This window comes from Cynara cardunculus (assembly GCF_001531365.2).
Source record: "Cynara cardunculus var. scolymus isolate 2C chromosome LG 7, CcrdV1, whole genome shotgun sequence".
NCBI lineage: Eukaryota > Viridiplantae > Streptophyta > Magnoliopsida > Asterales > Asteraceae > Cynara > Cynara cardunculus.
In genome coordinates, this window is record NC_037534.1 from 8,184,426 (window position 1) to 8,207,894 (window position 23,469).

At 33.7% G+C, this 23,469-nt stretch overlaps 2 protein-coding genes across 2 annotated transcripts; both read left to right on the forward strand.

The window, feature by feature from the left end:
- Positions 1 to 2,720: 2,720 nt before the first annotated feature.
- LOC112516007 (bifunctional nuclease 1) lies at positions 2,721 to 10,509 on the forward strand. Its single transcript, XM_025123017.1, has 10 exons — positions 2,721 to 3,071; positions 5,087 to 5,311; positions 5,425 to 5,471; positions 5,547 to 5,603; positions 6,351 to 6,416; positions 6,526 to 6,594; positions 8,474 to 8,583; positions 8,905 to 8,996; positions 9,573 to 9,641; positions 10,274 to 10,509. Exons 1-9 carry the CDS (start codon positions 2,738 to 2,740, stop codon positions 9,629 to 9,631), a joined length of 1,059 nt encoding a protein of 352 aa, XP_024978785.1. The 5' UTR covers positions 2,721 to 2,737; the 3' UTR covers positions 9,632 to 9,641; positions 10,274 to 10,509.
- Positions 10,510 to 18,661: 8,152 nt separating this feature from the next.
- Positions 18,662 to 19,704, forward strand: LOC112515760 (protein IQ-DOMAIN 31). The gene is made up of 2 exons (XM_025122685.1): positions 18,662 to 18,910; positions 19,537 to 19,704. Exons 1-2 carry the CDS (start codon positions 18,662 to 18,664, stop codon positions 19,702 to 19,704), a joined length of 417 nt encoding a protein of 138 aa, XP_024978453.1.
- The last annotated feature ends 3,765 nt before the right edge of the window (positions 19,705 to 23,469 follow it).

Genomic DNA, 23,469 nt, shown 5'->3' on the forward strand with positions numbered 1-23,469 from the left:
GTCATTTTGTATGCAAAGTGAACAATACATGAAACATGATATTATTAAAATAATACTTTAAACTTACTTTGATTGACATACAGAGCATGTTTCCATACCAGGACGTTTGTTGGTGACCCAAACTTAATGGTTAAGTTTGCACTGCAAGTAGGTTTGCCAAACAATATTCATCAAATTGTCTGACTTATCTGGTACTGGTCTTTAATCAGCTAGATGACAATTCAATCCATTTTGGTGTCGATCTTAGCTTCACTTCAACTAATCTTCGATTTTGCTGAAGGCATTCTGCTTGGACATACTGAATATAAGAATAAGATTTTTACAACTAAATCCCATTCTGATCTTTAGTCCAAAATATAGGAAATATCTGATATTCTAGCAAGATCATATTACATAGAATCGAATAAGTTCATTTTGGATTCTCAAGGGTCTTCAGATCCTCAGTTATTCCAAATGCTGTCATTTTGGGATCCTATATAACTCGGTACCTGTAAGGCATTTTGGATCCCAATGCTTTTCGGGTTTCATCCTTATATAAATCCGAATCGGAAAAAAACGTGACCTTTAGTTTACATTTTAGATTCTAGACAAAAATCCTAAAAATTCTTTTAGTGTTTTATCGAATGTGTCTGTATAAATAATAATGTCGTATTTTATAAAAGGAAAAAATAAACATCAATATCCATTTAACTCTAAATTTGGAACGTATGCATTCAACCTTTCTTCATTTTAATAAGATGTCTAAAATGTCGTAACACACATCATGTTTGCATTTATGACAAAACGTCAACAATTTAACGATATCCGCATAAATTATTGTTTGTAAAAATATAGAAAATGATAGCGAAAAAGGTAACTTGGGTTCATGAATTTGAGGAGAAAAGAAAAGAATGAAAGAATTTTTTTTTGTGTTCTTGAACACGAGATAAATTAAAGAAAATATATCATTTTTACTGTCACACCCTTTAAAAAATATATGCCTTAGAATAAAAGATCGAGTAATTAACTATAAGGGTGGTGCCTGATTGGTTTGAACTTGACTCCAAAGGTCAAAAGTATCAGGAGGTCCCATATTCAAATCCAATGAGATATACAAATCCCCTTATGGCCACGGAGGTTCAAATGCGGTGACTCCGGGCTATCTGCAAAGTAGGTGGTCGCCCTGAGATTAGTCAGTTTGCATAGCGGGTTAGATATCCAGGTTAATCGAAAAAAAAAGATCGAGTAGTTTTATATTTTTAATTATTTTAATTTCTTTTTTTCCCTTTCCTGTATTTTTGAGAGATAAGTAAGTTATGGAGGAAACTTATCATTATTTTCTTTTGTTTCATTTCATTTCTCTTCTAAAAAACTTTCAAAAAACACGAGTTTTTTCTTAGAGGCCGTTTATCAAACCCTTATCCGGGTAAATGCTTACCAAGTCACATTACCTTACCGGATGAATATAGAAGAACCAAAAATCTCACCCGGTAAGAGGGAATAAGGTAAGGACCGAGAGTCTTATCCGGTAAGTGAGGACGACGACTCTTACCACGGTTAACGCTTACCGGGTAAATTGTTGCATACGGTTTTGTTTTGATCATACCCGATAAGTAAGTGATAGTGTTGAATTTTATCCGTAAAATCTTACCCGAGTAAGCGTTTGGTAAATGACACCTTACTTTTCTTCCCTTATTTTCTTTATAAAAAAGGTTTCAAAAACACAGAGTTTTTTTTTCTCAATTAATATCAATATAATTCACTCCTTAAAATATAAATCTCATTAATGTCTAAAGGGTCTTCTTAATTTCGAAACTTCAAATACTTATTTAAACGGATTAATACATAATAATATGTTGTAAATGTTATTATAATATAATAAAAATATTGTACATATATGAATATATCTGTAAATTAAATCTTGAAAAAAAACAGATTAAAAAATCAGAACAAAACATATATCAATATACGTATTCAATTAAAAAAATATGTTCTACTTTGTTCCTGTTTGTTCCACATAAAAGTCATGCCAAACATGAGACATGGATCCATGTCCTGTTCTGTCCAGTGTACCAAATACACCCTTAAGTTTCTGTTTTTATTGTTTACAAAAGAAACAAAATCGAAATATAATAAAAATTAAAAGATTTTATATTTAATCTTTATTTATAATATAAACATCTTCAACAGATTCTTTAAAATAATGATTTTTGCTTTAACACAAAAGATGATGAAATTATCCAAATTTAAATATTTTTCAAAGTATGACTACCCATGAAAGAGAAATGTTTTCTTTATTCATTCCATCAATGAGATTGTTTGAATTTTAAAGACAAAAATAATATTTTATGAGTTGTATTAAATATTTTAATAATTTATTTAATTATATAAACTTCAAAATAAAAATAATTTTGCTTTTGACTTAAGGAGTGTTTGATATTGCTTATAAAAACAACTTATTGACTTATCTTGTTGTGGTATTGGTAATAAACACTTTTGAGTGTTTGGATAAATAACTTATACCAGTGTCAAACCGGTAATAAAAAGTTTTTAAAGAAGTTAAACCTTTCTGACTTATAACAAATTGATAAATACTTTTATAAAAAAATATAAATTGTTTCAAATAAAGGATCCCAAATACCCTTTATTATTTTCTTAGTTTAGAGCATGAATATTTATATGTTTAAAATAAATAAAGATAGAAAAACATGTTATGAAAAGATCTGAACGGATCGTATGTTACTACTTATAAATTATAATGCTGATGGAGCCTTGTTTCTACCTTCACCAACACCCCCCGCATATCTCTCTCCACCATCGGAATCACTCTTGTATAATGCTCCGACTTCAATTGTCTGCTCGTTCCTTTGTCAGCTCCGGCGCCGGCGACTTTGCGGATCATCAAACATTCGTCTCTAATCACCTCGGACGTTCATTACCTTCGATTTCATATTCTACACTTCAACTAAAGCATTATCACCGACGTTCCAAACCGGTTGTCATCTCTTGTAGTTCTTCTCCTGGTCGAAGATCTAAACGCTACGAATATGAAGACGGTGATGATTACTTGGAAGCTGGTGTACTCATGACAGGTATATTATTGTTCCTTTGTTGGAATTCGATACTCCAGTTGTTTGTGACAGTCGAGATGCGTAATTATTAGATATAGTAAGATGTTTGAAGTTAATTTCTTCATGATAAATTCGCCTAATTTAGGAATTAATTTTGTAGGTCGTGGCATCTCATTGGATAAACTTGTGTTTTTGGTACAAGGGAACTTGTTTAAAATAGTCATATATGGTGTAATTATGTAAAATTTCTAACTACACACTGTCAATGTGAAGAACGTTTACTGATTTTGCTCGGTGGCTTATGTTGAGACCAGTGAACTCCCATTGGGAATGTACTAATTATATGTGGAGTATATACATGATACATCCTCTTACCTTTACTCGTTGCTAATTAATTTTGAGTTGAAGCATGAGAGTCTAATATGTTATCGGAGTATGTTATTCCGTTGTGCAGATCCAACTGTTACCAGGAGCCTTGGAGGTTGTGAGACTTGCGATCCCACTTTAGCAAAATGGGAACATTTCTGATGAATATAGAGGATCTTTGGTTTTGCACTCTTGGCGAATTGGTATTGAGTTGGAACCCATAGAAGTCTATTATTTAGAGGCTAGTGGAAATTGAACTGTTTTGTGGCAAACTAAAGTTAGTGATTCTGCAGTAAATTAGCAGATTTCTACCACTTAAACTTAACACGAGCAATTGTTTGGCATTATTGATCAAGCCGCTACTGATTTAATTAAACCTCATAAGCACTAAAACAGAATTTTAAAATAGCATACCCTGAGGAAATACTCATTTGTTGTTCTCTCTAACCAAAATTCGATGTCAAATCCAAGAGATAATGATAATGCAGTTGTTAGGATGAATGTTAACTGCCAAGGTGGTTATTTATTAGATCTGTAATTACAATGGTTATTTAGATTACCAAGTTATAACAGCAGTTGGTAATGGGATCTAATCAATTGTTATTAGCAAATCTTTGGTGGAACACTGGTATAATGCACAGGTCATTTGTCTGGTTCACTAATGGAAGTTATAGACTATCTATGATACTTCTTGCTACTGGTGGGTAGAAGGGTAACAATTGATATTTCTAGTCAGATCCTATATTTTTGGATGATGGGTTGTCAGAATTATCTGGTATCAACATATTACTGTTCCATATCAGGCAATAGTACAGCTGCTTCAGCCAGAGCCTGTGAGTTTCTGATTCAGGGTAATTCTTTATCTAGGTCAAGGCTCTGAAGAAAACATCAATTATTGATGCATACTATGTGAACAAACTCGTAGAAAAAAAATCCTTGTTAGCAATATGGTCAACAAATATATCAACAAGTCAGAAGGATCTCATTTCACAAAACTTTCCAAGCTTGCCTCAAAAAGTATCATTGCAAATGCCAAAACACTGCAGCCATCTCTAGTTTTTCTTCTAAAATTTCTTTCTAGCCTCTTACTTCAAAGATTCAAGCTACAACCACCAAGCATATAGCTTGGAAGGAACATCTGACTTCCTCCATAGGATTCTTTAAGGCATGTGAAACATTAACCATGCATGTACGAAGAATACCTTTCAACCTTGGACCAAGGGTGTGTACAAACTTCCAGGGCTCTACATGGCGTTTAAAATCTTCTGCAAGGAATACGCTTTGGTTGTGATGATTGAAGTGTACTTTATATAAAGTGGAGCGTTCTGCTAATGCTAGAAAGATCATTTCGTATCATAACAATACTGCAGATCAAAATTGGAATAAAAACATCTGAGTCATGCCCTTGCATTGGTATGAGTGGGTTTATCATGATTTTCATCACACCACAAGGAAAAACTATTGCAAGTCCTGAAAAAATGGTTTAGTGAAACCAGATCATGCTAAACTAGTTGAAGCATGTTATACTACCTTTCTGATAACTTTTTCTTGAAAGAATTGTATTTTTTAATGGATATGTATGGACATTTGTTATTTTAAGGAATACGCATATTTTTCCAGTTCACTGTTTCATGGCCGTGAATTATGGCTTCCCTTTTATTTTTGTGCAGAAACTCTAATGCACTATCAGATGCGTATACAAGGATATCAAGAAGCGATAAAATGGCAGCCTACTGGAAAGTTGTTTCCCTTCTCTGGTCAAGAAAAAGGTCCTAGTACTAGACCCAATATCCAGACTCTTGGACCGGAATTTCTTCGCCAATATCGAAGTCCCACCATATTTCTTAAGATTTCCTGTGATTGTGATGGAGACTATTTGCTACCAATTATCGTAGGTACATGGATTAGTTTCTCATGCAACTATTTTCAAAGTTTTATCCAATTTTTCCTAAGGGTATTTGGGTGTGTTGATTGCATGGCATTCACCATTAACTTTTGTACACTGCAGGTGAATATGCTGTTGAAAAGCTAATAAGCTCCTCGCTGGAAGATGAGGTTTAGGTTGTTTATGGTTGAAGAGGAAAAGTTCAATCTGACTTCCATAATAATTCTTTTGTTGTGATGTTGCAGGGATTTCCCAACCAGTTTCAGCTTGTGAGAAACATTGTGGGGAAACTTGGCTATGAAGTATGAAGACAATCTTATCATGCATATATATAATACTGCTTTTACTTTTTTTTATTTATTTATCATGCTTATGTTCCTTTCTTGATTGCACATTGAGATTGATATCAATTCTAGTTTGCATCTGAGGTCATGAGTTGACGTACATGGTTTAGTAAGTAATTGTCTAGAGTTAACTGATTCATTTTGCCATTAGTTGGTCAGCCCTGCATTATAATTTATATGTACGTATTTTATGAGTTTTTTGGCCTCTGCAAACTAGGTTTAAAGGAGCATCATGGATTTTTAGAACATTTCTTTGAATTAATTTATCATACATATTATTTGGCATAAAAACTTCTAGTTCTATAACAGAACCTCCTTTATAAGAATTATTGTTGACAAAGCTTTTACAAACAAACATGCGATTTTTTTGAAGTTGTAAACTTTTTGTTCTCTCCCCTTATTTTAATGTATTTTCTGGTTGCTTCTTGTCATCTTTGTAAGGTTTATAAAAGCACTAGCTCAAATTTTGCAATTGCTGCATCATTTTTATGCTTTTCTTAATATTCAACTGGACATCTGTTTTTTCTGAGTAACCCATGAGAATAGTCTTCAGTTCGTTGAGAACTCCTTTTGTTATTACTCTTATGGATGCTACCAAGAGTTTTCGATGAGACCTCCTGTTAAGTGTGATATTCCAGAGTTAACCACCCATTTTGAACTCTAATGCTGACTTTGTTTTTCTTTCTCTTGTTCTTTTTATTTCAGGTAAAACTGGTACAGATTACAGAAAGAGTGAATAATATATACTTTGCAAATATATGTTTTCACAAGGTAAGTATAGGATGTATATCATATGTGCCATGGCTAATTGGCTATGATTTACTATGAGGAGATGAAATGAATTGGACATCTTGATCTTGATTAAATTTCCTCATTGCAGCCAGGCACAGAAGATATTAGAGTGGATGCTCGTCCTTCAGATGCCATAAATGTAGCTAAACGATGCAGGGTAGCTAAATACATCTATACTCTCTTTTACTGTTATTTTGTTATAGTTTTGTAGGTTTTGTCAAAGAAGCTATAGAAGTCATAAGAGAAAAAAAGGATAATAATTTATTTTGAACCTAAACGAATGTGAGAGTCCCACTGATTCATAATACATTGCATATGCTGAGGTTACTTTGATGGTTCATTTGATTCTTTCACTAACACGATATCGGTCACAATAATTCACATGTTTCTGAATTTGATTAGGTAAAGGAAGTGGAATTGCAATAATAATTATAAGTTTGTGCAGAATAGGCTTAGGGGCCGTTTACTTAAACACTTACTCAATAAGCACTTACCCGTAAAATTCAGCACTATTACTTACTGGGTATGATTTTAGTCCACCAAAATGGCATCGTATGCAACAATTTACCTAGTAAGCACTAACCCGTAAAATTCAGCACTATTACTTGCTTACCAGGTATGATATTAGTCCACCAAAACGGCATCGTATGCAACAATTCACCTAGTAAGCACTAACCGTGGTAAGAGTCATCGCCTTCACATACCGGGTAAGACTCCCGGTTCTTGCCTTCGCTCTTACCAGGTAATTTTTTTTTGGGTACTTGCCATATTCATCAGGTAAAGTAATGTGACTTGGTAAGCACTTACCCGGGTAAGCGTTTGGTAAACGGCCCCTTGCTATGGACTAGTATAGAGTCATGGTCATAAAGGTACATAGTGGGTCATGGACCAAAATATAACAACCTAATACTAAGCTTACCTAACTCAGCTAATACGATTACTCCAAAAAGAAATACATCTAGACCTTTTAGTTTAAAACCTATTTTTAATGAAATTGACACAGATTTTTTCTAAGTTTTTCATATATATTCAATATGCAGAGCCTCCCATTAAAGTTTGATGCAGTTATCATTGATGGTTGGTTTTAGAGCCGCTAAGTATATATGCCATCTCATCCAATGCAAGTCTTGTATCATTTGACAATGCCATGTGAATTACGGGAGCATAAAAAGGGGATCCTAGCCTTTTGTATGATACAAAAACTGTTGTTAGACAGTCAGATTATGGTTTGAGATAATCTTTAATGGGACTGGGAACTTGAATATAGTATGGTCATGTGAGAATGTCTGTTGAGAAATCGTTGGTGTGTCTTACAATATTTTGTCTGCAGTTCCTAGATACTTGTTTTTGGACTGTACTCTTAGGGTACGTTCGTTGTGGGAGGTTTTAGGGTTTTAATTTAGAATAGGTAGTTTAGTAATTTACAAATCTTGGCTCATCTCCCTGATTTATGCTCCACCAATTTTGGTGGGACGAAAAAGTTGTCCTAGTCTAATATTGTACCAAACATGGGACAACAAGTTTTTCGTTCTGTCCTGTCCTGCGAATGCACCTTTCCCAATTCAAGTCTTAAGTCTGGGTTCCAATTCGTGAAATCGAGAATGGTGGTGTGTGTGTGTGTGTGGGGCAGGCGGCTGTAGCTGTTCTAGCTATATGGATGTGCTCAGATCCTTTTACTACATATTCAATACTTTCAGGCCCTAATCTCTTTTCTTTCAATTTTCCTCTCTTGCCCTTGTGATTCTGACATTTGTACCCTGGGTTGAATATCCCTCCAAACCCTTAGAAAACAATAACTCGCTGAGACATGCCTAATAATGCCATTACAGAGAGACGACTATAGCAAGTTCTATTATATATACTCTGATTAACAAATGATCTGTACATTATCTTGATTTGATGCTACCAATTATGTGCCACTGGTAACTATTCATGCATTACCCTGACATTCTTGTTTTTAGTTGTTCGCTTTTGGTTGCATTACTTGATTTGCTCACACTTTTTGGATTATCGACTGGCAATGACTATTCATGCAGGCACCAATTTATGTAAATAAACAAATTGTGTTGACTGATGCTGTTAAGATAGTCTATGGGATGGGCAAGTTACCTGATAGAAGACCTACATATGATGTATTCTTGGACAGGTATAACCTCAACCTTTTCTCCCGATGCTATTCCCTCCGTCCCAAAATACGTGTCCTCATTTTTACTTAGTTTGTCCCAAAATAAGTGTCTACTTTCCAATTCTATCCTTAATAATGAGATGATAAATTCTTTACTCCCTTATCATTAAGGGTAAAATTGTCATTTTGATGATTAAAAAATATAATGATTACATGTTCCTAAAACTGTATGCTTTTTTCATAGTGAACATTGGGACGGAGGTAGTATTAAGTTATTGCATCCATACCTGTTTCGGGGAAACCATTCAATGTCTCTAATTCTGGAATTGCTACATTGTACAGTGCCATAGATGGTCCAGATGTCCTTGCTGAGGAGCTTGATATAGTTACAAAAATGAATCTTGCTGCCAAGGAAGAAAGATACAGTGATGCAGGTACTTAGAAATGATGCAAGAGATGGGTTTTTGCCAAAATTTATACAATTTGTTTAGTCCATTTGTTTCATAAGTCGTAACCATAATTGGTTTTCCGAACTTTGCGAAGATCAATAAATCAAACCAAACGAGCCCAATATATCCCATCTGGAGGTGGGGTCTTGGAAGGGTGGGATCCACATATAACTGACCTCTACCCCTAAGAGTAAACTGTTATTTCCGTGATTTGCAAAGATCAATGGTGGTTGCAATCAATATTTCCCTTAGCTAAAATAAACATATCCATTTTGTAGTTGAAAAGTAACTCGTTTTTACACCTTTTTTTTAAGTATATAATATTTATATACGTCAAATGTAACAAATAAACTCACACACCCTCCTCACCTATGGTGAGGTTTGAACCCTTGACCTCCTAGAAGGCCAAGGGCTACGATACCACTAAGCCAAAGGCCCTTTGGTAACTCATTTTTACACTTGAAAGTCAAAGTTTTGACTTGTTTTGGGATTGAGGGAGAACTACATAGGATTATTCTGGTAATGATAAAAATTGACGATGTGGATTTCTGGTTTCTGCAGCCATGTGGAGAGACCAACTTTTGAAGCTACATTCGTCGAAAAATGAACCTGAACCGTAGGATCTTTGAGGTACATTTGCGTTCTCGAATTACACCTTTTTACATGTTTCTATTTATCTTCTTTTTGCTGCCGAAATTGCAACAATTTCCATTTTGCAGTCCCATGAAATTCCAACATTTCATTCTTTGGCAAATTTTCAATTATTTATCTACCATTCAAATGCCAATTTTCATGGATCTAGAGAGTACTTTTCAATCTCTCAGATGTGATGATATATATATATATATGTATGTATATATATGTGTGTGTGTATATATATGTGTATATAGGCGAAAGATCGTGTGAGAACATGAGTTAAGTTAAGAAGTATAAGAAGGGATCTGGATCATTGATTACTTTTCTGCTTTACCTGTAACATGGGTACCGTTTGTCCAATGAGAAGGGATATGTTCTTTTGTTTAAAATTACATGATTTTTAATATTTATATACAGAAAATACTCACACACACTACTTGAACCCACGACCTCCAAAGAGGTTGTGCTTTACCAATAGCCTGGGTACCATCAGGTCAACGACCCTTTGATATGTGATAATATTTCTTGTGTTCTAAAATTACATTATTTACCTACAAATTCCAGAAATATTAATGAAATCCTTCCTTTGGTCTTCTGTACATGGTACAACTTTCGACCGGTTGAAGCTGGAGTTGTGAGGATAAGAGCGGAAGCATTTCACGGTCTGACAGGTGATACATCGTTATGTACAGCTTTAACGTGTGTTTAAAAACATTTCCAGTGTGGAAATCGATGGCATTTTCTTGTACATGATTACCGGGCCCGTAGTGGACGGTAATTACGAAATGAACGATCTCTAATGTTATGTTTCAGAATGTGTTCGTGTAACAACAATTTTCTCTCTCATTATCTGTAAATTAAATTGTGTTGAATGATCGAAATTATTACATTTTTTTTAAACAAAACTAGTCCTTTTTGCGCAAAAACAAAATAAAAATTTGTCATTTTTTTAACAATAGCCAAATGAGCCAAGAATTTCACAAAATCACCTTTTTATCTTTTTAGTCAGATTGTGGGCAGGGTGTTCAAAAACTCGATCAACCTGATCAACCCAATCCAATCCAACGCAAAATAACTCAACCCGAAACAACCTGATGTCTAATCGAATTGTAAAATTTTTAAACCGTAGGTATTAGGTTGATATTGGGTTACTATTATTTGAACTTAACCCAATCCGATGAACTCGATATCATTTTATTTTTTGGATTTAATATGATTGTTGAATTCTATTAATACATACATTAGACAATTACACTATCACGTACACTCTTCATCTACACATCTTTTCAATCTATTCACATCTCTATATAACTCATTCTTATATATGTTCAATAACTATAAACATATATACGTAAATTGAGAAAATTAACTGAATGTGATATACGTAAGAAGTATGGATAAKTTGTATCAAATGGTTGATGATGAAAAAGAAATTATGAGTAGAGAAATAACATATTCAAGGTTAGAAGAATATTTTAATGTACCAATGTATCAACCCGACCAACCCGTATGGTTTAAGTTGGGTTGCACTTTCGTTTGGGTTGGATTGAGTTAAAAAATTTCAAACCGCAAACATTTGGTTGGGTTGTTCAAATGTCTTCAACTCGATTAACTCAATCCATAAGCATTCCTACTTGTGGAGCACAATCTCAAACAAAAAAAACACCTCTTTTATTTTTATCGAGTTGATTTACAGAACAATCGGTTATTTCTTGATAATGTTTAAAAAACAGTTATTTAATGACTTTCTTTTGCAAAAAAAAGGCTAAATAATTATCGATATTCCGCTTTCTGCGACTACCTGGGCCGTTCTGGTTTTCGTCAAAAGATTCTAATTTGTTTGACTTTTAAGAAATAGTTTGAAAAGTAACAGATTTTTTGACTTGAAAAAGTCAAACAGTCACATTTGATTTGAGGTTTAAAAGCTTAGGTGTCGTTTACACAAATGCTTATCTGGTAAGTGTTTATCAGTAGAGGTGAGCATAGGCGGGTACCCGCCCTTTTTGACAGGAACCAGAACCGGAACCGGCGGTTCTTGAGATATTGGAACCGGAACCGGTTAGAGCGGTTCTTAAATTTTTGGAACCGGAACCGGAACCGCCGGGAACCGGTTCCGGTTCCGGGTACCTGCTTCCTAAAATATTAAAATTTTGTTATTTAGAAATAAAAAATAAAACGTTGCCAAAACACTGAATAAATAAGCAATAATACAAATTATATATAATAATGGTTATAAAATTTGTTTAACGATTACAAATCATAATAGACTAATAGAAAATGTTCAAAGTTTAACGATTACATACTATAATGGTAAATGTTCAAAGTTTAACAATTACATACTGGTAAATGTTCAAAGTTTAACGATTACATACTATAATGGTAAATTTTCAAAGTTTAACGAATATATACTATGAATCCAAGTGAACAGACAATTTAAAAAAATACGAATCATTCTATATGAAGAATTTAGATGAAGAATGAAGATGACGGCGTGCTTTCAAGATGTAAACCTAATATAAATTTGGTATTAAAAAATAATAATAATTTTTTATTTAAAAATACCGGGTACCCGGCGGGTAACGGTTCCGAAAAATTGAGAACCGGAACCGGAACCATTCTTAATCGGTTCCGTATTTTAGGAACCGGAACCGGAACCACTCATATCGGTTCCGGTTCCGGAACCGGCGGTTCCAAGGCGGTTCCGCTGCTCACCCCTACTTACCAGCAGGAGTCAACACTGTAATTTATTTTGATGCGTAAGATTTTAGTACATCAAAACATATCGAATGCAACAATTTACTGTTACCTAGGTAAAAGTCGTCATTCTCACTTACCGGGTAAGACTCTTCATCCTTCTCATCGCACTTACCTGGTAAGATTCTTGACCCTTCTCGTGTTCATCGGATGAAGAAATTTATACGTTAAGCACTTACCAAGTAAGTGTTTAGTAAACGGCCCTAATGATTGGTTGACTTCAAAAAGTCAAATGATCCAATGATCTATCATCTTCGATAATTTCTTTTGAGAATTCGAATCAATAATATTATTGAAATATTTAATATATTCAATATGCTAAAAAAACTTATATATAAATTATATTGAAAAATAAAATACATTTAACTTTGTTGGTAAAAACAATAAAACCGGAGAGCTTTTCAAAATTTAGAGATTTTTATACTTCTTTTTTTTTTAGATAAAGTTTTTTGAGACCAATTAAAACATATATTAAAAATTTAAAATCTTAAATTTCATTTAATTTAAGAATATGTTGCAGATGTTTTTAGTTTTACTTAGTGTTTTAAAGAGCTCGTCGTAACATCCGTCCTTTAACGTCGTGTCTCAAGGCTTGTATCTAATGCCACGTTAAAAACATGGCTCACCATGACCCGTTGCACGGTTTTTGTAACGGGATATTTGATTCTTCTTACTTTTTAATGTCTTACTAGTTATTTTTTAATATACAACCTAATTTAAATTGTTTAATATAATTAACTCAATGAGTAATAATAGAAAACATATGTTTTATATATAAGCGAATGATCGTGTGAGAATGAGAGTTACCGTGAAACGTAAGAACATATATGAACCCTTGGTCACTTAAAAAAACCCACCTTGATCACGTGCATATTCTATAATCGTTATAGGTAGCAACTCCTGGTACCGAACAAGTGAATCCAAATCAATTAAGCACGGATCACTATCTAAACATATAGACTTTACCATAACCTTTGACAAACTCCAAGTCACCTAAAGATACCCCGAAAGACCCCAAAAATGACTCGAAGTAAAATCGGAAAATTGCCACCTCAACGACTTACGTTACTAGTGCCACGACCTGAGGTCCCATACTAGGTCGCCCAAGTCACTGGTCCGAGAAGAAAACCCTGTTTCGACTTGCAGTTCCAAAAACACAAAACCATTTTCACAAACCCCATAAATTAAACCATACAAACTCAGATTGAACATGAAGGAAGCTTTTTCGATTCACCAAATCAGTAAAGGTGTAAACCGCAAAGGATTTACCAATTACGATCCAATATAAACTCAAAAGTCTAATGTTCCAGAGAACCAGTGGTTGGCAGAGACATAATTATTGGGATCGATTGGTTGGCAGAGAACCAGGACGAGGTCTTATGTTCCAAGAAGTTGATTCAAGTTCCAGGGTCGGATGGTGAAATAACGTTCATTTACAGGGAGAAGAGGAAGGGAGACGTCACAGTCATTCGATGGTGAAAGCATGCAAGTGATCTCCTGTTTGTTGAGAAAGATGGCGAAAGATGGGTTTGGATTGTGTTTTGATGCAACGGAGCAAAGTGATCTCCAGTTTGTTGAGACAACTCAAGGATCATGAACATAATTACTTTACTCATGATTTAGAGCTGGCGGCAGTAATATTTGTCTTAAAGTTGTAATGATACTATTTCTACGGCACTAAGTGCACCCTCTATACCAATATAAAAAGTTTGAAGTACGTCTTTGATTAGAAGGAATTGAATATGAGGCAACGAAGATGACTAGAACTGCTCAAGAATTATGACTGTGAATTGCTTTATTAACTGAGTAAGGAAATGTGCTAACGGATGTGTTGAGACATAAAGAGTATAACGGTAGCATTTGAGCCACCCTTTCAAGAATTGATCTACTTTCAATTCTACTCGAAAGAATCAAAGAGTCTGCAAGTTGAAGCATTGTTAGAAGATTACCTCGAAAGCGAGGTGATGGTGAAACAACAATCATCGTTTTCAGAAGACGATCGGGGTTTGAAACTCTTTCAGGGGTGCATTTGGGTGCCTAAGATCGGGGGAAACCGAGAGTTGTTGTTAGAAGATGTTCATACATCCACTCCATCCACTCGGGTAGTATAAAAATGCATAAGTACTTAAACTAACTATGTGGAACGATGTGTGACGTGTTTTCGAGATATGTATGTGTATATATATGTTTTCATAATAGTTTATTATTATTTCTATTTAAAAAGGTTTGACGTGTTGTATCAGTTATCTAGTCGTACGGATTTTTATGAAATGCGACTAATATATTTTTGAGACAAGTGATTTTTATAACGATCATGATGAAACTTTGATATTTGAAAACCGACAAAGTTTTATTTATAGGATTGATTTTTTTTTATTAACCTGGATATCCAACCTGCTATTCGAGCCGACTAATTTCAGGGCGACCACTTGCTTTGCAGATAGTCTGGAGTCACCGCATTTGAACCTCTGTGGTCACAAGAGGATTTTTATTTCTCCTTGGATTTGAACCTGTGACCTTCTGGTACTTTTGATCTTTGGAACCAAGCTCAAACCAATCAGACACCCGCACCACCCTTGTGGTTAGGACTGATTTTCGATATTAAATATATCGTTTTTATTAATTTTTGGGTTCAAATGAATTAATAAGTACAATACATATATTTTCGGACTCAAGGATTTAGAAAGATTGCAATGACGCTTTCGATATATATCATAAATTTCCTTTTAATAGTTCGTTTAATCGATGTGAAAACTTAGAAGGCGTAGCGGATTAATGATGGCAAGCAAGTATTCGGGATAGGTGAATATGTGAGAGTGATTTAGGAAACACGAGGGTCATCATGCCTTCTATCATACGTTTACACTCGCATCTTTTTTTCTTGATTAACCTGAATATCCAACCCGCTACGCAAACCGATTAATCCCAGGGGGACCACCTGCTTTGCAGATAGCCCGGAGTCACGGCATTTGAACCTCCGTGGCCACAAGGGGATTCTTATTCCTCATTGGATTTAAACCTGAGACCTCCAGGTACTTTTGACCTTTGGAGTCAAGCTCAAACCAATTAGACAGCACCCTTGTGGTTTACACTCGGATCTTTTGGATTCGTGCAAGTTAGTTGATCATTCAAGACCTAATTAACGTCTTTTCGACTAGATACGTATTGATTGATCCATTTACATGATTTTTTAAAACGAAAAAAAAAAACATGCGTCACTTGGAGCAACCTACGAAAACTAGACCATTCGTTTTAAACTAAAAAACGAAGGGTCAAGAAAGTTTAAAACAACAAAAATCGATGAATTCAAAACTTGCCATACTTGTGCCACAAGACGAGCATTAAAATGCACTTCCGAAGAATGTAAAACCTTGAACGTTTCTCTCTAACCGTGGCCAAACACCCGATACTATCCCTCTTCCTTTTGTGCCTTGTCATGGTCGGTGTTAGTTCCTTCGAAGTTGTCCTCGTTGTCGTTGTCATCCTCGTTACACAATTCCCCATCTCTTGTTCTCTCTTTCTCTCCCACACATACACACACACGTACGTGTAGGTGTGTGTGTGTGTATATATATATATATATACATATATATATATATATATATATATATATATATATGAGATTGTGTGCTGATGTATTCATATGTGAATAGTGTATGTTATCTTATAAATCAATCATATTTTTGGTCGAAAGAATATAAGTTTGTTATAAAAAAATGAACGAGTTTGTTTTATATGGTGGGGTGAGTCAACTCAGTGGGCATCTTAATTCCATGTTTATGCTGTCATTGGTTGGAAACCACTCAATTATCAAATTTGGTGGAAGTTGGTGTTTTCTTTGGATTGTTTATATAACTAAAAGAAGTGTTTTTTTATTAAATGGATTACAATAATGCTATAAACTAATCTTTTAGTATCATAACCACATATAATGTTTAATTAATACCCATTTTTATATATAACTGATTTAAAGTTTGCAGGGTCAATCAAAAAACGTCATATTTAAAAGTGTTACAATGGGTTTATAGTTTTTTAGGATGCTTTTAGTACAAAGTGTTGCATTAGTTATTTTATATGACATTATTTGAAAAAAAATTCTATAAACATATAGTTGTCAGACAAAAAGATGGGTTTATATGATATTTTTCATATTTGTCTTATAAAGTAGCTAATACAACACTTTATTTTTTAAAAAGGTCTTAAAAAACTTGTTAAGTTATCCAAAAATGTCTTATAAATCTATTGTAACACATGATTAGCGAGGGATTGTCCTAAATTTCTTGTTTTCTCATTTTTATGTGTTATATGTACACATTTTTATGTCTAAGTGTCGTATGTATACATGTATATGTGTTATTTGTATATATATATGTTTTGGTTGCTAATTGCAATGTGTATTATATGTACACATGTGTATTTGTTATATGCATATATATCCGTAGACCCGTGTTATATACATATGTTTACATGATGTTGTATGTGTTATATGTATATATACTCATCGGTTTGTGTTATTTACATATGTTTACATGATGTTGTATGTGTTATATGTATATATACCCGTTTGTCCGTGTTATATACATATGTATACACGATGTATATAGATGTGTCCTGGTTTCTAACCACAATTGAATCAGTGTATATATTGTTTAAGATACATATATTGCATGATGTATATATGTTTAAACATATGTGTATATATGAATGTATAGATAGTATGTATGTGTTATTTGGGTTTTATTCTGTTTTATTGAGTTTTGTTCAGTTTTAGTGGACTTTAATCAATTTATCGGGCGTTATTGAGTTTATTGCGCCTTAATGAGCTTTATTCAGCTTTATTGGGCCTTAATCCATTTTATTGGACTTTATTCGATTTTGTTGGTCTTAATTCATTTTATTGGACTTTATTCGGTTTTATTAGGTTTTGTTCGGTTTAATGGGCCATAATATGATCTTAATCCATTTTCTTGGACTTTATTTGCTTTTATTAGGCCTGATGGTCTTTATTCGTTTTTATTGGGTCTAATGAGCTTTATTCGGTTTTATTAATTAATTTTTATAATATTCTAATAAATAATAAATAACTGATAATTTAATAATCAATAATTAAAAATTAAAAATTAATTAAATTTATAGTTATTAATAAAAAATCAGCGACATAACTGTTTTTGGGTCTTTCTGATCAGCGAGGAAAATTGACCGAAATTGTTTTCGGTCAATTCCCTCGCTAATCAGTGAGGGAACAACGAGGGAAGTGGTTTTTGGCATTTTCCCTCGTTGATCAGCGAGGGAACAACAAGGGAAGTGGTTTTTGGCATTTTCCCTTGCTGATCAGCGAGGGAACTGGTTTTTGGCCATTTCCTCGTTGATCCCTCGTTGATCAGCGAGAAATCAGCGAAGGAACTGGTTTTTGGTCTTTCTCTCGCTGATCCATCGCTGATCAGCGAGGGTTTTTTTCCGCCGCTGATACCTTATTTTCTAGTGGTGTTATTTAACTTACGTTTAATTTTCATCTAATTTGCTCTTAACATAAACCACAAGGGTGGTGCCTGATTGGTTTGAGCTTGGTTTCAAAGGTCAAAAGTACTAGGAGGTCACAGGTTCAAATTCAAGGAGGAATAAAAACCCCCCTGTGGCCACAGAGGTTCAAATGCGGTGACTCCGAGTCATCTGCAAAACAGGTGGTCATCCTGGAATTAGTTGACTCGCATAGGGAGTTGGATATCCAGGTTAATAAAAAATATATATATAAATCACATATATACTCTAATTTTACAGTATTTCAAATCCTATGAAATAGTTAAAGTCGTTGATCATGATGTATTTATCGAAAGAAATTCTATCACAAAGTTTTCATAATGTATTTTACCTTTTTTTTAACAATGATCGATGTTTGAAATTAATAATTTCGATTTATTGGTATTTATTTATTCCGTTTAAATGGTATTTTATAAACATTTGATCATACTTAAACAATTTTCTTTATAAAAGATTAAGATAATAACCAACTATGCACAACAACTTCTATTCAAATTTCATAGAATTTTGACTTTTTTTAATGGAAAACCCCATTTGACTTCGTTGATATGATCATGTTCTCACGTTCTCTCCTACATGCTAAATAACTATGCCCAAAATTTATATGCTCACCACATCTTATTGATGGAAAACCCCATTTGCAATCCTTTAAAACCATATGTTTACTGATCATTTCGTTACAAACCATTTACCTCAAATTTATCTTCGCCTCGGGATTTCAAATGGCAAAAACCCGTAAAAGTTGGTTTGGTGTTGTCCGAAGAAAGTTTCTACGGTCATCTCCACGTCCTTCTGAGACCATCGTGGTCCTCCACACCATGAATACTACATTCTCCGACGAACCACCGCCACCGCCACCGCCACCTCCATCAACCACCACTGTAACTGAAGATCATGTTTGTGACACCCCACGGTCAATCAAAGAGATTGTTGCAGCCACAAAAATCCAAGCTTGCTTTCGGTGTCACCTTGTATGTTGTATATATTTACATACGTGTTATGGTTTCTTTGATCTGTCAGACTTTAACCAATTCTGTTCAATATATGTTGGAATCTTTTTTTTTTTTTCTTCAAAGTCTCTTTTGAACAATAATCTAACGGAGTTTCACATGCGCAAATCTATGAAGGGGAGTTAATAAATTTTCAAATTTTCAAATTTTAATCATTTTTATATTATTATTTTATTTTATTTTATACATGTATATTTTTTACCCCCAAAATTTTATTATCTTGAATTGTGACCCCATTACCAATATCCCTAGATCTACTGCTGCATGATTGATTTTTTTTAATTGACCTGGATATCCAACTCGTTAAGCGAACTGACTAATCTCAGGACAACTACATGTTTTGCAGATAGTCTGAAGTCATCGTATTTGAACCTCCGTGGCCACAAGGGGATTTTTATTCCTCCTTGGATTTGAACCTGAGACCTCCTTGTACTTTTAACCTTTGGAGTCAAGCTCAAACCAATCAGACACCACTCTTGTGGTTGCATGATTGATTATTCAACCTTCTCAAAATGAGTTCTGTTATTTAATTTTTTTTTTTTTTTTGTGATTTATGATTTACGGAGAGCTTGTGATGATTCGTGTAGGCACGAAGAGCACGTAAGGCACTGAAGAGTCTTGTGAAGCTACAAGCATTGGTACGAGGAGCGTATGTGAGGAAGCAATCTCGTATAGCTTTAGAATGCATGCACACACTTGCACGACTTCAGGTCGTGACTCGAGCTCGCCAGCTTCAGCTCCTCACTTCTAACTAATTGAAGCTAATTGCATTCTACTCGTTTGATTGTTCACATTGATATCGCATATGGCTTTAAGTTATCAGTGTTGTTACAGCCGATATTGAATGATAAAAATAACCCACTTCTTGCCATTAATTGAAGTCGTGACGAAAGTAAAACTATATACCTTCTGATTCAAGTATTCATTCTCTAATTAATCCCAAACAAAATACACGAACATTCTGTTAAAGACCTCTAAAGAACTCAGAGTTCTTGCATGGGACCCAGTTATTAGAAATGGCCTCATCCCCGTTCTATATACGAATGACATACCATCAGAGTATCAGTAACAGCAATCTAAGTAAATAACAACATTTTTACAATTCATGATATCGGACTGTCATGGACCGAACTAATTTCTCTTCGGACCTTTCTCATCTCATATCCCTACTGAAACACGATACTTGATTTTCCGCTTTGATTTCAACCGACATATTGTTTTGTGCTCCATCATGCCCTTGGTTTTTACCGTCCGATCCATAATCGTATTGTCACTTGAACAACCAGTACAACAAGACTACGTTTACAAGACACTAAGTATCTAATTGTCTTGATAGACACTTTATAGGGTTTAAGTTTAAAGGAACAAACAATAAAACGTCAAATAAGTCTAAATGGTACTTTTGGACATCTTAATACGTCTTTAGTGAACTCATGAAATAATTCATCCTAATAAATGTTCTAAAAAAGATGTGTCTATAGTATATTTTTACGAACTGTCTTATAAAATAGCTAATACAACACTTTATTTTAAAAAATCTTGTTAAAACATCTAAAATTCTAGCTATAAAGGCATCATGATGTGATTAGATAGAACATTTTATTGTTTAGTCTAATAAACGTAAGTTTATAAAGCCATCTATTCGGTCACTTTTAACATTTTTAATGTTTTATAAACCCCGTTTTATTACGGTGAACAATTCAAACATCAAACTTACAATCAAATAAAATTTTAAAATTAGGTACTCAAATTATATATATATATATATATATATGGGTTCACATGAGACCAGCTTGTTTTCGTGAGATCCGTGAGACCACATTTTTACACGTAACCTTCACAGCAAAAACACCGTGAGACCACATTTTTACACGTAACCTTCACAGCAAAAACACTGTGAAGGTTTTAAAAAGTTACCTTCACAGCATTTTGCTGTGAAGTTTCAAGTGTAAAATGTTGATCTCACGGGTCTCACGAAAACAGGCTGGTCTCACATGATCCCAAGTCTCTCTCTCCCTCTCTCTCTCTCTCTCTCTCTCTATATATATATATATATATATATATATAGACTTGGGATCATGTGAGACCAAGGGTTTTTCGTGAGACCCGCAAGACCAATTCTCAATCCTTGGATTAGATCTACAATCTGAACATTTATAATCACAAAATTTCCACAAGACTTCTCAATAATCACAAAATTGCCACCCTGCAATTTTAAACCATTAGATCATTAACTTATAAAGTTGATCAATGAACATAAATTGGTCTTACGGGTCTCAAGAAAAACTCTTGATCTCACGTGAACCCATTTAACTCTTGATCTCAAGAAAAACTCTTGAAAACCCCTTTTAACTACATTCTCTTAAAAAGTCTTCTCAAATACATTTAAATCTGTATTTTCTCGTCACATATTATTTACAAAGAAATTTAGAAAAAAAACTACAAGATTTATTCAATTTAATTTCTTCAAGAAGACCGTTTTTATAGATACATACATATATATATATATATATATATATATATATATATATATATATACTAGTTGTGTACCCGTGCAATACGGCGGGAGCCATTAATTTTAACGATTTTGAAGTTTCACTGGTTTTATTAGAGAAGATTTAATGATGATATAAGTTACACTTGGTTCCAATTGCAGTCTATCGATGAAAAAAATTGTATGACAATTTAAAATCCAACATATTTAAACGACTCCACAAACGTGTTCGATTTACACCAAGACCAAAGAATCAAGAGATCGAGAGCGAGACCAATAGAGTTCTAGAGCAATTGAATGGAAAATAAACGAGATAACTTTAAATAACTAATGATGAATATCAATTTGAATCTCACATTGGGAGATGAGGAGAAGACATAGAAGTATGAGAAGGTGAAGACATGAGTGAAAGGTGTCAAAAGTATCTTGAAAACATGAAAAGAAAAAGGTAATAATGTGCATTAATAACTTGTACTATATGCTATTTTAATTATAGATTAAGAGATTTTAAGACGGAATGCATAAAGTAGTAGTACTTAATGAGTTGTTTTTAAGATTTTAAAAACTTTGTACATAAATGTACAGTCCTTTGTGCATTAAAATTTATTTTTAAGACTTTTGATAAATATGGTTTATAAGATAGTATATATAGGGTATATTTCTTTTACAACCTTGTGTATTTGTACAACTTTTGCAACCCAATTAATTGAGATATTTATAGAAATGATGGGAGTTCATTTATTATGATTTGAGTATTTTATAGAATATGAATAGAGTTCATTAATTATGATTAATATTTTATATTAGGAAACAATCAAAACTTCTATGAAATCACATATTCATCAAATTAAATGGACGGTTGAGATTGGGTTGTACAAATGTAAAGGATTGTATAATAACCCACCTATATATATATATATATATATATATATATTGATTTAATTTTATAGCCAAAATAAACCTTTTTAAACGATAAACAAATTCACATACCCATGTTTCTTTTAAAAACCTGCAAACTCACAACCTAAAAGTTGTGAAATCATCGTTTCCGTAGCCATAGATACATATACATATATACATATATATATATATATATATGTATGTATGTGTGTGTGTTTTCAAGCAGTTAATTAGCATTTCTTACAGAATATTGACCCTGTAGCAGGAAACCCTAATCAACAAAAAAAAAAAAAAGGAAAATGCATTAACCACTTGTACAATACAACCAAATGTGCATGAAAATTAAACAACAACTATTTACAACACATACCCAAAAAGTGGGATCAAATCTTGGATCAATCGTTTTTAGCAACTTTTCGAAAATGAAATCGAACTAAGATATTGGCACGGCTCAATCAGATCGTCCAAAACTAAGTAACAGTAAGTTTTGGACATAGACATCTGAGTGAACCAGGCCAATATCATAGCTACAGTTTCATGATGGTAGCTAAGAGAAAAATGGAGATGGGAGATGAGTAAGGAGGGTGAGAATGTCGTAGGTATTTAATAAGAAGAGATTGGAGCATTAATGACCCCCCGGCTACCCAGTTACAAATAAAGCCCCACTGCATTTAATTTTCCATTCCTTAATTTCTCTTCATCCATATATATATATAATCACTATGTCTATTCTTCCATACGTTTCGTTAATTTGGTGTAAACCCTAAATGTATGTAGTGTTTGATCCTAACCACTCTCGATCTAGCGTTTACGGGTTTACGACCCGTTTGTTGCTTCGATCTCTTGAAGTATCGTATCTCGTTTGGTTTATGACATGTAACAAAACTAATTAGCGTTGTCGAGTTGTTTTTAGAGACGTGTTTATCATCTGGTAGTTGGGTCATAAACTCTTCGAGACGAGGGGCGAGATTGATAACTTGGAGGTTGAAATTTTTTGGTTAACGGTGTTGAAATTTAGAAAGAATATATTTGACTCCAACGTATTTTCTATTTTCGAGATTTTAACTTTCATTATATTATTTAAATACTTTATAAATACACTTTTTTTTAAAAATAATTTATAGAA

What these genes read in the sequence shown, in the direction of transcription:
- LOC112516007 (XM_025123017.1), top strand. Translation starts at nt 2,738, where the DNA reads ATGCTGATGGAGCCTTGTTTCTACCTTCACCAACACCCCCCGCATATC. An exon ending in TTTGCTACCAATTATCGTAG is followed by an intron (nt 5,312 to 5,424) that starts GTACATGGATTA and finishes TGTACACTGCAG; the next exon opens with GTGAATATGCTGTTGAAAAG. An exon ending in CAAATATATGTTTTCACAAG is followed by an intron (nt 6,417 to 6,525) that starts GTAAGTATAGGA and finishes TCCTCATTGCAG; the next exon opens with CCAGGCACAGAAGATATTAG.
- LOC112515760 (XM_025122685.1), top strand. Translation starts at nt 18,662, where the DNA reads ATGGCAAAAACCCGTAAAAGTTGGTTTGGTGTTGTCCGAAGAAAGTTT. An exon ending in CTTGCTTTCGGTGTCACCTT is followed by an intron (nt 18,911 to 19,536) that starts GTATGTTGTATA and finishes TGATTCGTGTAG; the next exon opens with GCACGAAGAGCACGTAAGGC.